Here is a 15,670-nt window from a genome sequence, read left to right as displayed (position 1 = left end):
ATTTCATTACTTTTTATGGCTGAATGATATTCTGCTGTGTAAATATACCAATTTATTTTCACTCACCAAGGGATAAACATTTGGATTGTTTCCATCTTCTGGCTATACTGAAATGGTGCTTCTATGAATATGTGTGTACATGTATTTGAATACTAGTTTTCAGTTTCAACGGTGGAGGGTACACACCTAGAAATGAAATTGCTGAGTCTTATGGTAATTCTGTATTTAAGTTTTTGAGCAACTGCCAAGCTATTTCCCCCAGTGGCTGAACCCACCAGCAATGTACAAGCATTACCCTTTCTCCACATCCTCACCAACACTTGTTATTTTCCTTTTTTTTTTTTTTTTAATTACAGCCATCATAGTACCTAGACTATCCTTTGCACAAGTTCAGTAAGACCCTCCATTGGATGCCCAGCCTAGGACATAATCAAGAAACAACAGTATCTGAGAACTAGAATCAGAATTTCTGAAACTAGAATGGCACTTAAATATCATCTAGAAACACAGCAAAGTATTACCACTACGTAGTGATCTTATAAGTGATTATTATTTCTATCCTTCTGCTTTTGTGTTTTTCCAAGTTTTATGCTATCAACATTTGAAAATGTGCCCTGCAGGTTATTTCCTCTCATTTAAGTCATACAAACCAGGGTTGGTATTTCTCCAACCAAAAGATGATCAATAAAACAGTTCCACAACTTCATGGAAAGTAATGAAGGTATTTTTATAATTACGAACAAGATAATCTGGCCCAACCCTCTCCTCTAAAAGGAGGGAAAAAACTGAACTCAGAGAGAGAAAATGACTTAGGAAAAGGTTATAACTCCTACGGTCTTGTTCACACTTGTTAGATGGCTTTAGGAAGGTCAAAGCAAAGCCTTCCCTAGACTCCTACTTACGGTCTTTTCCACTTCGTTACTTCACATTACCAAAAGTCCAGCTATCAAGCCTATTTGATTGCATATTAATGCATTTTACAAATATTAAATTCAGTGCCTACTTGATCAGGCCCTGATAACTTTAAATGGTGAAAAGTGCAAAGACAGAGAGAGAAAGAACAAAACAGAGCTATAATAAAATGACTAATGAGGTCAGGGAAGGTTTCTGAGAAGGTGACATTTAAGCTGCAACTTGAGTGAAATGTCAATACAACAAAAGAACACTGGCATCTCTTAAGAGACTACATATATATATATACACACATATACATATACTTATAAAAAAATTTTCCCCACAACCCTAAGTCGGAGCATCCTGGACATAGCCCCCCAACCCCTACATTAGCCATCTTTTTGATGCTAGTAGCCCAGGAAAGGGAAGGCTTTCTTTGTGTGTTTAATAACTTCAGGATTGGAATCGCGGTATGGGGTGGATACCACAACTCAGTCTGACAGGTCCAAGAGCTCAAAATACGACTTCTGACTGAGTTCCTCCTCCATTATTATTCTTGTCCTTTGGCCCTAAAGCCCTTGCCAGAGATTGGCTAAGAATAGGCCCGCCTCTAGCTCAGGATTCGCCGCGAACTGCAGGAACCCCTCCCCCTCCCCCTCATTATTTGCTACTCCTAGGTAAGTCCCGCCTCTCCATGGAAAAGATTGGCTGCGTGGCTCCCAGCGCGTTAGCGCCTGCTGAGAGTCTGCGCCGCCAGGGACTTGGAGAGGTGCGGTTCTGACAACAATGGCTGTTACGGCGTTTGCTGCGCGAGTGCGGCTAGGCGTGTGGGGCGTTAGGGCCATGCAGGCCCGAGGCTTCAGCTCCGAACGGGTACGCTGGCAGGAGTATCCGTTGTCCCATCCCTGAGCGCGGATCCCATCTCTTCGCACCTTTACCGATGTTCTCGTCTCTCTCCGCAGTCAGAGGACTCCCGCGCGGGTTCGATCCGGGAGGCCGGTGGGGCCTTCGGAAAGAGAGAACAAGCTGAAGAGGAACGATACTTCCGGTGAGGCCCACGGAACCCCGAATCCAGTCCGAGATCTCTCAGGGCCTTCGGATCCTACTTAAACTTCCAGTCCCCCTACCCTTCCCTCCCTGGTGCCCTAGGGGCGCCCATCCCCCAATAGAACTCGCAGGACCTGTACTTAAGTTACCCCTCACACTTGAGGTCACGACTGTCGCCACTTATAGGACGCTCCCCTGCCAAATAGTCCAGAGGCCCTTTTGGGGGCCTAATGCCATTTCCATCCGCGTGTCTCCAAAATTCTCAAACCGTGGCTCAACTCTTCCTGAATCATTTACCATGCCCACCCAGGGAATTCTCCCCTGGTCGTGCGAAGTGGCTTCCAGATTCTTCCAAGAGTGTCTAGATCCCACTGCCCAATATTTGCAGACCTTCTGAGCCTGCTTTCCGTGGCCCTCACCCACTCCTTAACCCCTCTAAATTCATTTTTCTCCTCCACATGGATGAACTCCCTGACTCTTCAGACCCTCAGCCATTTCTAGAACCTCATGCGTCTCCATTTCGGCCAGAGTGAGTGGGTCACAGGAGCTGGTGGCAGCTGCTTTTGGTTGGAATCCTCCTCCCGCACTTCTTGGAGACTTTTGCCATGCCTAGCCCAGCCCAGCCCAGCCCAGCCCAGCCCAGCCCAGCGTCTGGGCTGGATAGATTTCTCTCCTGCATAAGAGTGGAGAACAGGCTGAACCTAGCAAGTCTTTCCCACCCCTTAGTTATCCTTTTCTGACTTCTACCCCCAGTGGGGAGCAGCTTGGAACTCATCTTCTGTTTGTCCTTTGGTCTATCTTTTCACTTCTGCCCTTTCTTACTCACTCTTAAGAATTATCACCATGGGCGCACTTGGGTGGCTCAGTTAAGCATCAGACTCTTGGTTTTTGGCTCAGGTCATGATCCCCCAGTTTGTGGGTTCAAGCCTGGCATCCGGCTGTGCACTGACAGCGTGGAGCCTGCTTGGGATCCTATCTCTCTCTCTCTCTCAAAATACATAAACTTAGAAAAAAAATTATCACCGGGGCACCTGGGTGGCTCAGTCGGTTAAGCGTCCGACTTGGGCTCAGGTCCTGATCTCACAGCTTGTAAGTTTAAGCCCCGCGTCAGGCTCTGTGCTGACAGCTCGGAGCCTGGAGCCTGCTTCAATTCTGTATCTCCCCCTCTCTCTCTCTGTCCCTACCCTGCTTGTGCTCTCTGTGTCTCATAAAAGAAAAAATGTTTAAAAAAAAAAAAAAAAAAAAAAAAGATTATCACCATGCCAAACCAGAGAGCCAAGGCAAAGCCCTTAGGGACCATCTAATTGGGCCTCCACATTTTACGTTAAGGAAAACCGAGGCCCAAATGTAGCCAAAGCAACATTTGAATGTCCCTTCTTGAGACCTAAATTGAGCTGCCAATACTTTTTTTTCTTTACCCTTCATTTTGGCCTTTTCAGTGAGCCATGCATTTCCCTATGCGAAGAAAGCCCCCTAGATAAATTGAGATAGGACATGGGTATTTGTCCTTTAACAATACCCCTTTGTCCCTACATCCCTCCTTTTGCTCTTTTTTTCCACAAAAAAAGGGATTCTGGTCTCTGGGTGGTTCCTGTCGTGAGGTGTTGGGGACTTAATGTCACACCACTCTGGAGTTTTCTAAAGAGAAATCTGAAAGGAATAACTCACAAACGATGGAATTTCAGGCACTGGCACCAGGATAATGGAATCATTTGGTCATCTCCTAAAGATGGATATATCCCGAGATGGAGTATTCTATCACTGGTGGGGTTTAGGATAGAAGAGGGTGACCAGCCAGACTCCAATGGGATTGGGACTGCTGTTCTTTGCCTTAGGTATTGTGGGTTATGCTTAGAGATCTCTGCGGGATGAAGGATTGGGATTAAACACAGCCACTGTGTCCTTGTAGAGCACGCACTAGAGAACAACTAGCAGCCTTGAAGAAACACCATGAAGATGAGATCAGTCATCATATAAAGGAGATTGAGCGTCTGCAGAAAGAAATTGAGCGGCACAAGAAGAAGATTAAACATCTCAAACGTGATGAGGAGGAAGATGATTAAATGCACACAGTTCCCATAGAATGGCTATGTATTGTTGCTCACTTCTATGTAAACATAGTCCTGGTTTTATTAAATATCTGTGTGCTGCCAACAGATTACAATAAATTGTCATCAGTGAATTGTGTCGAATGCCTTCTTCCACTGTCTGGAAAGGGGTAAGAGAGACATACTACTGGACTGCTAAAATGAATCAGACAGGGTACCTGCAATAGGGAACTCAAACAGCACAGTGTGATAAGTGCTATGCAGTTTATGGGGCAGGGGGCTGTGACACAAGGAAATTCCCTCTTCCTTTCTGGTACTAGTCAGAGGTGTTCAGAGAAAGCCTCTTGAAAAACAAACCCTAATCCAAGACCTGAGGTTAAGAGCAGCCTGGAAAACAGGAATGATAGGATATCATTCAAGGCACCATCAGTCCATTTTGCATTTATAAAATGATTAGAAAGGGGTACCTCGCTGGCTCAGTCGGTAGAATGTGCTATTCTTGATCTCAGGGTCATATGTTCAACCCCCATGTTGGGTGTAGAGCTTACTAAAAATAAAAATTAGAAGGCACCTGAGTGGGTCGGTTGGTTAAGCATCTGACTTCAGCTCAGGTCATGATCTCATGTGAGTTAGAGTCCTGCATCAGGTGAGTTCAAGCCCCGCTTCAGGTGAGCCCCACTTCTCTCTCTTTCCCTTCCTCCCTCCCCCTCTGCCCCTTACTCACTTGCACTGTCTCTCAAAAAAAAATAAAAATTAGAGAACTCTTTATGAGCTAGTTACCTCTTGTTCTAATTAGCCTTGTACAAATTGAAAGAACTGGAATTAGAAATTATGTTTTGCCTACGGTCACTCAGTATTGTGGAGTTGAGGTTTCCAAGTTAGTTAATACCAGAGAAGCAGAATTATTTCTTAGGTTATATTTTGCTTTGCTGAGTGGGCTCTTGATTCAGATTTGACCATAAGGCTTGTTTAAATTATTATACAGGGACGCCTGGGTGGCTCAGTCGGTTAAAGCGTCCGACTTCAGCTCAGGTCACGATCTCGCGGTCCGTGAGTTCGAGCACCGCGTCGGGCTCTGGGCTGATGACTCAGAGCCTGGAGCCTGCTTTCGATTCTGTGTCTCCCTCTCTCTCTGCCCCTCCCCCGTTCATGCTGTGTCTCTCTCTGTCTCAAAAATAAATAAACGTTAAAAAAAAAAATTTTTTTTTAATTATTATACAAATGAGTGGTGCGACTCCTCCAGGCCAGAAGAATAACATTTGGGACCAATATCAACACCTTTCCAATTCGCCAGTTTAATAGATCATTTGCCCCAGAATTGTGATGAGTCTTTTGTTGCAAGACTCTATTACAAAAAAGGCTTTAAAGCCATTGAATGGTAAGTTTGGACTAGTCATTGACCCTGCCCTTGAAGAAAAGTCACTAGATGTCTGTTTCCAAAACACATGTCCATTGCTACTGCTGTTGAAAAGTTTATAGACACTCCTGAGATGTGAATGCTGAGATTCAATTGGCCAGCAATAAAATTACCTCAAAGATGCAGTACAAAAAGTGATCATAAGTCACATGCCTTTTTTTTTTTTAACTTTACAACACTACAAAATTTGAAAAGTTAAAAAAAAAAATTAGTTGAGGAAAAAGTAACATCTTCCATTTTGCACTTTATGACCCTCTTCCCCAGCCCAGGCTTACGAAATCCCCTAAGTTCATAGATGATAGTGCTTTTGTGACTTGTGATCAATAATTGCCTTATTGGGAGTGATGTTCCATCTACACTCACTTAGTGTACCATCTGCTCTTGACATTTATTTTTATTTATTTTTGAGAGAGAGGGAGGCAGAGAATCCCAAGCAGGCTCCGCGCCATCAGCTCAGAGCCCGACATGGGGATCGAACCCACAAACCGTGAGATCATCACCTGAGCTAAAATTAAGAGTCAGATGCTTAACCAAATGAGCCACTCAGGTGTCTCCACATTTATTTCTATTTTAAATTAAAGTCACTCTAATGATTGGATAAAACAAGCAAAAAGTTGAAACTTTGAAGTGAAGATGAAAAGCAAGCTCGAATTCTTAGAAAGATAAAATGAATAATTTTTGGAGCAGCTTAATTTAAAAGTACCTGAACTTTATGAAAATGGTAACTCATGGTCTTTTTGTTGAGACGTATCTTTGGTTAATTTTTCTATCATGCTATAATAAAAGTAAGATAAATATTGTTTAAAATACATTTAAAAAATACATTTTGAATACATTTATTTTTTTGTGCTAGAACCATTTTAATGTAATTATATATATCTGCCAAATCCAGGAAGAAAAAGTTTATGCATATATAACTTTTCCAGTTAACATCTGCAAGCATAAATGACAATGATCACAGTCTATAAATTCATCAGGGTCAGAGCAATTGACCAATGTCTCCATACTGCTAGACTTACCAACAGTAAATTACAGATGAATTAATGTCCTGTTTCTCTTCTCTCACTCTCCTTGTCCAGAGATATTTTGTTGTAAAGTTTCAGTGCAGCTCACCTCCAGCCAAAGGCAATCTTTTTAGGTAAGTACTCAGTTGCTCTGAATTTGCTTATAATTATAACCTACTTAATCACAGAGGAATGTCTGTAGAGGTGGAGTTCAAGGTTGCATACAACAGGAGATCCCAGTTTTGAAGTTTAGCACAGATTAAAAACCACAGATGCACCATTTATATAAGACACACACTGATTGTCTCCTAAACTACATATTGACTCCTTATGAACATTATTATTTTTTTTTTTAATTTTTTTTTTTCAACGTTTTTTATTTATTTTTGGGACAGAGAGAGACAGAGCATGAACGGGCGAGGGGCAGAGAGAGAGGGAGACACAGAATCATCGGAAACAGGCTCCAGGCTCCGAGCCATCAGCCCAGAGCCTGACGCGGGGCTCGAACTCACGGACCGCGAGATCGTGACCTGGCTGAAGTCGGACGCTTAACCGACTGCGCCACCCAGGCGCCCCTGAACATTATTTTTAAAACAAAGTAGTGCATCTGGGACAATCAGTCGCACAATTCACACAGCCCTGAAAAGTTTTTCAGTGCCAACTACCAATTGGTCATGAAACATGAGTGAGCTTGAGACACTTCATTCCTAAGATTCAACCATGGATTGGCTAAAACATTGGAACCCCTCTGCTTAAGAAGGCTATGTCCTTCCCTCCTTTCCCTCACAATTTAGTTTTGTTTATTTTTGGTCGTGTTTGGTTGCACATGGCTAGAATGCTTTTGGTCACTTTGCAAATCAGGAAAACAAATGACCTAAAACTATGACAGGATCTTAAGTAGACTGGTTTGTCCATTTCAGGTTGCTGGTTGCTGGTGGCCCCTCTAAGGCCCTTCATTTTTCCTTCTATGCCTCCCCGAACATTGATTAGAAGATGAGTCTGAGCATCATCCCATCTAACTCTTTTAACCAATGCCTGGCTAAACCTGGAATGTCCAGCCCAGTATATTTAAAAATCGCCCACAAAAAGGTTCTACGGATCTTCACAAAACCTGGTATTTCCATGGGGATGTCTGATCCTTATATTCCAAGCAGTCAGCATTGAAGTTAAGCTTCCAGGAGGCAGTTTGGTCCTTATGATCCAAACAATCAGTGGTTGAGTTAAAATCCAAGCTTGAAGCTCCATATTCCTGGGTGGAAAGAGAAGCTGGGGACTGATTGAGATGGCTGTTGACCGCATTGGTACCAGGGGCTGAATGTGGCCCCTGGTCCAGGAAGCTGGTGATGTATATAGGGGTCAAATAAGATCCACAGTCCATGTCCCCAAAGTAGGAAGCTGAGCCAGCATATCCTTGACTATAACCCGAAGCCTGAGTATAGGTCATGGGACAGGACCTCTGCATGCAGGAAGAGGAAGTGGACAAGGGATCTGACAGTGGGGAGATGGAAGCTGGGCTCCAGATAGACACAGGAGCACTGCTGCTGGAAATGGCCAGGACTGAGGTGCTAGAGGGGGGAGCAAATTGGCCACTCATTCCACTCTCTGAACTTACCTCCCGAGCTGGAGAGGTCTTCTTTTTCGCAGGTGTCACTTTGTTTTGACCTCCATTCTGCTGCTGCTGCTGCTGCTGCTGCTGCTGCTGCTGCTGCTTCTGCTGTTGGCGGCACTTAGCTCTTCGATTCGTAAGCCATACCCGGGTAGCTCACCGAGGGGCGCAGCAAGAACATGCCCAAAGTGATCAGACTCAGTCCGTTGACTGCGTAAGGCGGTTGCTTAAGATAAGACATCATGCCAAGGTTGTTTGGAGGCGCGAAATCGGCCCAAATCGGGGGGGACCCAGCCAGAAGGTCTCGCTTCGCTGGGGGTGGACAGATTCAGGGTCCTTAGTGTGTGGGTTTGGAGCGGTTGAACTATGGGCAAAGCAAACAAACAAACAGAGGTGCTGGTTTACTGCTTCACAGGCACAGCTTTTCCACGTTCCACCACTAACTTAGAAAGCTTACATATATTTGTTTAAATATATCTTTGTTGGGGCGCCTGGGTGGCTCAGTCAGTTAAGTGGCCGACTTCAGCTCCGGTCATGATCTCACCTCTGATGAGTTCGAGCCCCACGTCAGGCTCTGTGCTGACAGCTCAGAGCCTGGAGCCTGCTTCAGATTCTGTGTCTCCCTCTCTCTCTGCCCCTCCCCTGCTTGTACCCTGTCTCTCTCTCTCTCTCTCTCTCAAAAATAAATAAATGTTAAAAAAATTAAATATATCTTTGGTAAAATCCTCAGATAATTTATATATGAACCAGTAACCATAGACACGTAGCACAGGTCATAAGATTCCCCAGAAGTACCCCAGATGTTTCTTAGAATTTGGAAAATACTCCAGCAGGGGTTCTTAAAGTGCTTGCAGGCCAGCATCAGCATCACCTGGGAGCTTGTAAGAAATGCAAGTTCTCAGGCCCCTTCACAGACCTGCTACACTGAGGGTAGGACCTAGAAATCTGTTCAACAAGCTTCCCAAGTGATTCTAATGTCCACTGAAGTTTGAGGGCCACTGTACAAGTAGCTTCTCATGATATTTGCTGGCATTCTTGGGCATAGGACATTTTTATAAAGGCAGATTACTAAGTATAACTACATATATCGAATACAGATCTTCGTATGAATCCTGTTTCAGGATAAAAATAAAGATATGTTAAAATTATTCTTGTACAAAACATGTTGACATTTTTAGAGCATAGCATTCCCTGGAATAAAATCACTTTTGTTTACAAGTAACAGAAAACCAACACAAGCTGGCTTAAGGAGGAGAAAAAAAGAGTGATTTTTTTTTTTTAAAGAACAGGGGCTATTGTCTCAGAATCACAACAAACCTTAAACAAACGAAACTCAGGAAAGGCAGGGACCAGAGAAACTCAGAACTGCAGGAGCAGATCTATCGAAGCAGCTTCCTCACCATCTGTGTCAGTGCCTTTTTTTCTTTTTGAGATTTCTATGGAATTTTGTACAATGAAGTTCTTTAACAATAGCACAACAATTTATATTTATGAGCACTTCACAATTATTTGTTCATTAAATCTTGTGATATTTCTGGGAAATAGACCCACGCCGTTAGTTTACTTTTATAAGCAAAGTAACCAAAGCAGGGAATCGTGAAGTTTCTCCAAGCCACACAGCCAGGTTTCTGCTGAGCAAGGACTTTCCTTCAGAGCACCTGCTCCCACGAACTTAAGCTGTAGTCCCAGTGTAGTGGTTCAACTGCCTGTTAAGTTAGCTCCCCCCTCAATGTGGGACAGGTTGGGGGAGTGCCTGGATATCTGGGAATGGTTGGTTAAGGTGAAGGCTCCTGAAAGTAAATGTAGAAGTGCCAGTGGTTGGCGTTGGCATTGACATTAACATTTGGGCTGTATCATGCATCCCATCAGTATGTCAGTGCGTGCCTATATGACACAAACACACGTTTGCAATAGAGTCTAGTTTGAGATTTTCACATCAGTAAGTCTAAAGTTGTAATTCCCAACCTGGGCAGCACATTGAAATACCTGAGAGCTTTAAAATTAAGTCAAAGTCTCAGAACCAATTAAATCCAAATATCTGAGATGGGGGTGTGAGCTTGGATATTTTCAAAATTCCCCTTTTTTCCAATATGTGGCCACAGTTAAGAATCACTGGTATAAAGGATCCTGCAGATCTGGTGGTATGGTTGGGCAGATTGTTCACTGGATAAGGACACCTAACTGAAGGGACCAAGGAAGACTAAAATTCAGCCCACACCCTGCTCACCAAGCAGTGTCCTCTTGGTTAGGGGTGGCATCTATTCTGAAAGAGTCACCTTTTAACTAATTCCCACAAAGAGGACCCTGGGTCATTCCACTATTCTTGAATGTGCATTGCTGTATATTCTACATATGCCATTTTCAGATTTTAAAAAGTGTATTCAGGAGTGCCTGGGTGGCTCAGTCAGTTGAGCATCCAACTTCAGCTCAGGTCATGATCTCATGGGTTGTGAGTTCAAGCCCTGTCTCAGGCTCTGTGCTGACAGCTCGGAGCCTGGAGCCTGCTCCAGATTCTGTGTCTCCCTCTCCGCCCCTCCCGTGCTCACACACACTCTCTCTCTCTCTCCCTCTCAAAAATAAATAAAACATTAAAAAAAAAGTACCCCTTTGAAAAATGTATTCATTAAAAATTATATTTAGCATCTGCTACCTGGTGGACACTTGGCATACATGGGGTACACAACTACAAAATAATCACAGCTCCTGTCTTTTTTTTTTTTTTTTTTTTTTGGATAAGCTGTATGCCCAACATAGCGCTCAATTCACTGACCTGGAGATCAAGTGCCACATGTTGTGCTGACTGAGCCAGGCAGACACCCCACAGCTCCTGTCTTTATGGAACCCACAGCCTGTTGGGAAAAACAAGTGGCTAAACAATATGAGAAGTGTTCTAATGGGAGTGTGTGCAGAATGCTGGAGGAATGACACTGCTCAGGACACTTTGACAAGGCTCCAAACAGCCTCCCATATGCCACTGGCCCGGGCACCATTGAATCTGCCAGATCATATGACCCAAGTGGCAGAGCAGCCTGCATGGCAGCCTGGCCTTCTCTCTTGCTCTTATCCCCACGCGTAAGTAGCAGCTTTTCAGGTTTTTCAATAAATGGGTTGGAGTAATACACTCAAATGGGGAATGTTGCCTCCAAACTCCAGAGTTCCACTAGGTGTTATGCCTCTTTCCTCATCGTAGGAGGGGACAGATGAAACACCTTATCCTTCATCTTAGAAGGGGTAGCACAACATGCCACACATCATTGGATCCCTAGAGATTTCACAAAGATAGAAGGCCCCAGAATTTTTGTCAGATTTATTTTCCACCCTCTGACACACAGATGTCTTTCCAATAAGTCTAGAGTAGTTGCTACTTCTTGCTCACTAGGGCCCATTAGCACGATGTCATCAATGTCATGGACCAGGGTGATGTCTTGTGGAAGGGAAAGGTGATCGTAATGGCCTGAATGTCTGTGTCCCCCAAAATTCATATGTTGAAATCAGACCCCCTAATGTGATGGTATTAGGAGGTGGGGCCTTTGGGACATGATTAGGTCATGATGATGGAGCCCTCGTGAATGGGATTAGTACCTTTATAAAAGTGACCCCAGATGTGAGCTCAAGCCCCACATTGGGCTCTGCACTGGGCATGAAGCCTATTAAAAAAAAAAAAAAAAGTGACCGGATCTTTCACTCTCTGCCATGTGAGGATACTATGAGAAGTCTGCCAGTCAGCAACCCAGAAGAGGGATCTCATCAGAACCTATTCATGCTGGCAATCTGATCCTGGACTTCTAGCCCCCAGAACTGTGAGAAATAAATTTCTGTTTTTTATAAGCCACCCAGTTATGGTACTTTGTTACAGCAGCCTGAATGGGCTAAGACAGTGATCAATTGTCCTGTGAACCAAATTTTGACATAGAGTTGAAGAATGGATATATTCCTGAGGCAGAACAGTGAGGGTATATTGCTGGCCTCAGGATTCTCCAGAGAAACAGAACCGACAGCATGTATAGGCTATATAGAAGTGATTCAGAGATTATGGTGGCTGAGAAGTCCCATGATCTGCCATCTGCAAACTGGAGACCCAGAAAAGCCAGTGGTATATTCTCGTCCAAGATCAAAGACCTGAGAATCAAGAAAACCAACAGAGTAAGTTTTAGTGCAAGGGCAGAAGACCTATGTCCCACCTCAAGTAGTCAGGACAATGAGAAAAAATTCTCCTTTCCTCTGCCTTTTTGTTTTATTTGGGACCTCAGTGGATTAGACGGTGTCCATCCACATGGGGAAGGGCAATCTGCTTGACTCAGTCTACTGAGTAAAAGCTAATCTCCTCTGGAAACACCCTTACAGACTCACCTAGAAATAACATTTAGCCAAATATCTGGGTGCCCTATGGTCCAGTCCAATTGACCCATTAAATTAGCCACCACACCAGCTGAAAGCAAACTGTTTCTTGTGGTCCTTATCGACAGGTATGAAGAGAAAAGCATTTGCCAGCTCCATAGCTCCATACCAGATAACAGGGAATGTGTTCATTTGTATCCCCATGTTCATCCCTTTCTTACCCCCACATTGTAGGGAAAGTGACATTAGAAGCAATTAGCCAAAGAAGAAGAAGAAGAAGAAGAAGAAGAAGAAGAAGAAGAAGAAGAAGAAGAAGCAACAGCAATTAGCCAAGCTCACTACATTTCTTAGTTTGACAAGAATGTTCAAAAGTATCATACATACTGTCACTAGATCATTGCTTCTTATAAGTAGTTGATTAAGAATATCTGATGGTGAGAGCACCTGGCTGGAGCACACAGCTCTTGATCTCAGGGTTGTGGGTTCAAGCCCCATGCTGAGTGTAGAGAATACTTAAAATCTTGGGGTGCCTGGGTGGTTCAGTCAGTTAAGTGTCCAACTCTTGATTTGGGCTCAGGTCATGATCTCACAGTTTGAGTTCGATCCCCACGTTGGGCTCCATGCTGTCAGTGTAGAGCCTGTTTGGGATTCTCTCTGTCTCCTTCTCTCTCTGCCTCTCTCCTGTTTGCATGCATGCACACACTCTCTCCCTCTCTCAAAATAAATAAAAGAACTTAAAAAAAATAACAGAAAATATCTTAAAAAGTACCTGATACTGGCATTTTTAATATCTTTATTGCCAGATCATACCATAGACTATCAGTGCTATCTTTACTACCAGAAATAGAGCCATTAGTGTCTTTTAAGTCTAATAAGAGTAGAAGAGCCAATTCCAGAGCCCCCAGAATCAATTCTGAAACTCCTTAAATTTCTGTTCTTCTAGAACCACTCTCAGTACCAAAATCTGTATCAGTCAGGGTTCTCCAAAGAAACAGAACCAATAGGATCAATTATGGAGGCTGGCAAGCCCCAGTGTCTGCAGTCACAAGCTGGAGACCCAAGATGGTATAGTTTCAGTCCAAGTCCAAAGGCAGGAAAAACTGCTATTCCAGCTCAAGTCACCTAGGCAGGAGAAAATGCCCTCTTATTTGTGGGAAGATCAACTATTTTGTTTTATTCAGGCCCTCAACAATACTACTCTACCTATTCAATATTAATCTTATCCAGAAACACCTTCACAGACATCCAGAATAATGTTTCACCAAATGTCCAGCCACCCAGACAAGTTGAAACCTAAAATTAACCATCACACCTCCCTTGCTAAGCTATAATTGCCTGTGCGGCCTGTAGTGCTCTGCTTGTTTGGTGACTTCTCCAAGCTGTCTTTGCAATAACTGCATTCCTTGTCATGGTGGTCCCTGACATCTCTATTCCTCAGCGATCAGCCAGTGACCTAACAAAGATTTCTCTTTCTTTTACTTTTTAAATGTTTATTTATTTTTGAGAGGAGGGGAAGGGGCAGAGAGAGGTGGGGACAGAGGATCTGAAGCAGGCTCTGTGCTGACAGCAGAGAGCCTGATGTGGGGCTTAAACCCATGAACCATGAGATCATGACCTGAGCCAAAGTCAGATGCTTAACTAAGCCATCCAGGTGCCCCAAGATTTCTTTTTTTTTTTTAATGTTTATTTATTTATTTTGAGGGGGGGAGGGGCATCAAGAGGGGAAGAGAGAATCCCAAGTAGGCTCTATGCTGTCAATGCAGAGCCCAACATGGGGCTCAATCCCACAAACTGTGAGAACGCGACCTGAGCCGAAATCAAGAGTTGGGCACTTAACCAACTGAGCCACGCAGGTGCCCCCAAAGATTTCTTTAAACACTGAAATTTAAACAGCCTCTTTCTGTGTTAAGCAGTCCCCTGATTATTGTATATGGCTTGTTAGATTCCAGCATTCCAAAAAAGTTTATTCTGACCATCTCTGCCAGCTTAGTGGCTGTTTCAGTGGACAGAACAATTCCTCTAGCTCTCAACTCTACCATTTTTTATCATTGAGATGCTTTTTAAAAATGGATAATTCTGGGGTATCTGGGTGGCTCAGGATGTGATTTCATGGTTTGTGAGTTCAAGCCCCCCATCGCGCTCTGTGCTAACAGTGTGGAGGAGCCTGCCTGGGACTCTCTCTCTCCCCCTTTCTCTGTCCTTCCCCTGCTCATGCTCTCTCTCTCTCTCTCAAAACAAATAGATAAACTTTTTTAAAAAATGGAAAAATTCTAACTTCTACCCTAGACATCATGAATTAGAATATTGAGGAAAGGTCCAGTAATCTGCATTTTTTTTTCAAAGTTTATTTATTTATTTTGAGAGACAGCAAGCACATGCGGAGGGGAGGGGCAGAGAGAGAGGGAGAGAGAGAATCCCAAGCAGGCTCCGTGCTGTCAGGGCTCAAACTCATGAAACGTGAGGATCATGACCTGAGCCAAAACCAAGAGTCAGACGCTTAACCAACTGAGCCACCTGGGCGCCCCCAGTAATCTGCATTTTAACACAGCTATTGATCTGGGCTATGACTCAGATCTAACAAGAGTCTACTTTGCAAATTTCCAATTCTTGGAAAACACTCAGACCCAGCTTGAGTCAGACAATCCCATTTAGTCTAAAAGGCCAAGGCCAGGAGAGTATGATTATGGCCCACTGTTGTATGTATGGGATAGTTGCCATAGGTGGAATTGCGAGCCAGGCAGATATTTCAAGAGTTGTCTGCTGCGGTCATTAACTCAAAGACCCTGATGAAATCTATTCTGAATGTTTCTTTGTCAACTTAATCACTATGTTCTTATGCCTAGTGTATCTTCTTCCATCTTCCTAAAGGGACTGAGGTCAGAAGATTCTGGCATTGTCAACAGTTTTCTTTTCTTTTTTTAATGTTTATTTTTGAGAGAGAGAGAGAGACAGAGACAGAGAGTGAGTGGGGAGGGGCAGAGAGAGGGAGATACAGAATCCGAAGCAGGCTCCAGGCTCTGAGCTGTCAGCACAGAGCCCGACACAGGGCTTGAACTCATGAACCACAAGATCATGACCTGAGCCAAAGTCAGACACTTAACCGACTGAGCCACCCAGGCACTCCTCTTTTTTTCTTTTTTAGAGAGAGAGAGAGCACAAGCAAGGGAGAGGGGCAGAGGGAGAGAGAGAGAGAAAGGGTGAGAGAGAGAATCTCAAGCAGGCTCCATCCTCAGGGTGGAGCTCAACACAGGGCTCAATCCCACAGCTTGGGATCATGACCTGAGCCAAAATCAAGAGTTGGACGCTCAACTGACTG

At 43.9% G+C, this 15,670-nt stretch overlaps 1 protein-coding gene and 1 pseudogene across 1 annotated transcript; one reads left to right on the top strand and one right to left on the bottom strand.

Moving 5' to 3' along the window:
• Positions 1-1,638: 1,638 nt before the first annotated feature.
• Positions 1,639-4,123, top strand: ATP5IF1 (ATP synthase inhibitory factor subunit 1). Its single transcript, XM_049618817.1, has 3 exons — positions 1,639-1,767; positions 1,857-1,942; positions 3,851-4,123. Exons 1-3 carry the CDS (start codon positions 1,681-1,683, stop codon positions 4,002-4,004), a joined length of 327 nt encoding a protein of 108 aa, XP_049474774.1. The 5' UTR covers positions 1,639-1,680; the 3' UTR covers positions 4,005-4,123.
• Positions 4,124-7,498: 3,375 nt separating this feature from the next.
• Positions 7,499-8,260, bottom strand: LOC125913588 (homeobox protein OTX2-like; annotated as a pseudogene).
• Positions 8,261-15,670: the final 7,410 nt, after the last annotated feature.

The sequence above is a fragment of the Panthera uncia genome (genome assembly GCF_023721935.1).
Source record: "Panthera uncia isolate 11264 chromosome C1 unlocalized genomic scaffold, Puncia_PCG_1.0 HiC_scaffold_4, whole genome shotgun sequence".
Classification (NCBI taxonomy): Eukaryota; Metazoa; Chordata; class Mammalia; order Carnivora; family Felidae; genus Panthera; species Panthera uncia.
The sequence above is the reverse complement of the archived record's forward strand: the minus strand, read 5'-3'. Positions and strand labels throughout refer to the sequence as shown.

Excerpts from the sequence above, each read along its gene's own strand:
- ATP5IF1 (XM_049618817.1), top strand. The coding sequence starts at position 1,681 with ATGGCTGTTACGGCGTTTGCTGCGCGAGTGCGGCTAGGCGTGTGGGGC. Across the intron at positions 1,768-1,856 it reads GAGGCTTCAGCTCCGAACGG|TCAGAGGACTCCCGCGCGGG; the intron begins GTACGCTGGCAG and ends CTCTCTCCGCAG. Across the intron at positions 1,943-3,850 it reads GAAGAGGAACGATACTTCCG|AGCACGCACTAGAGAACAAC; the intron begins GTGAGGCCCACG and ends GTGTCCTTGTAG.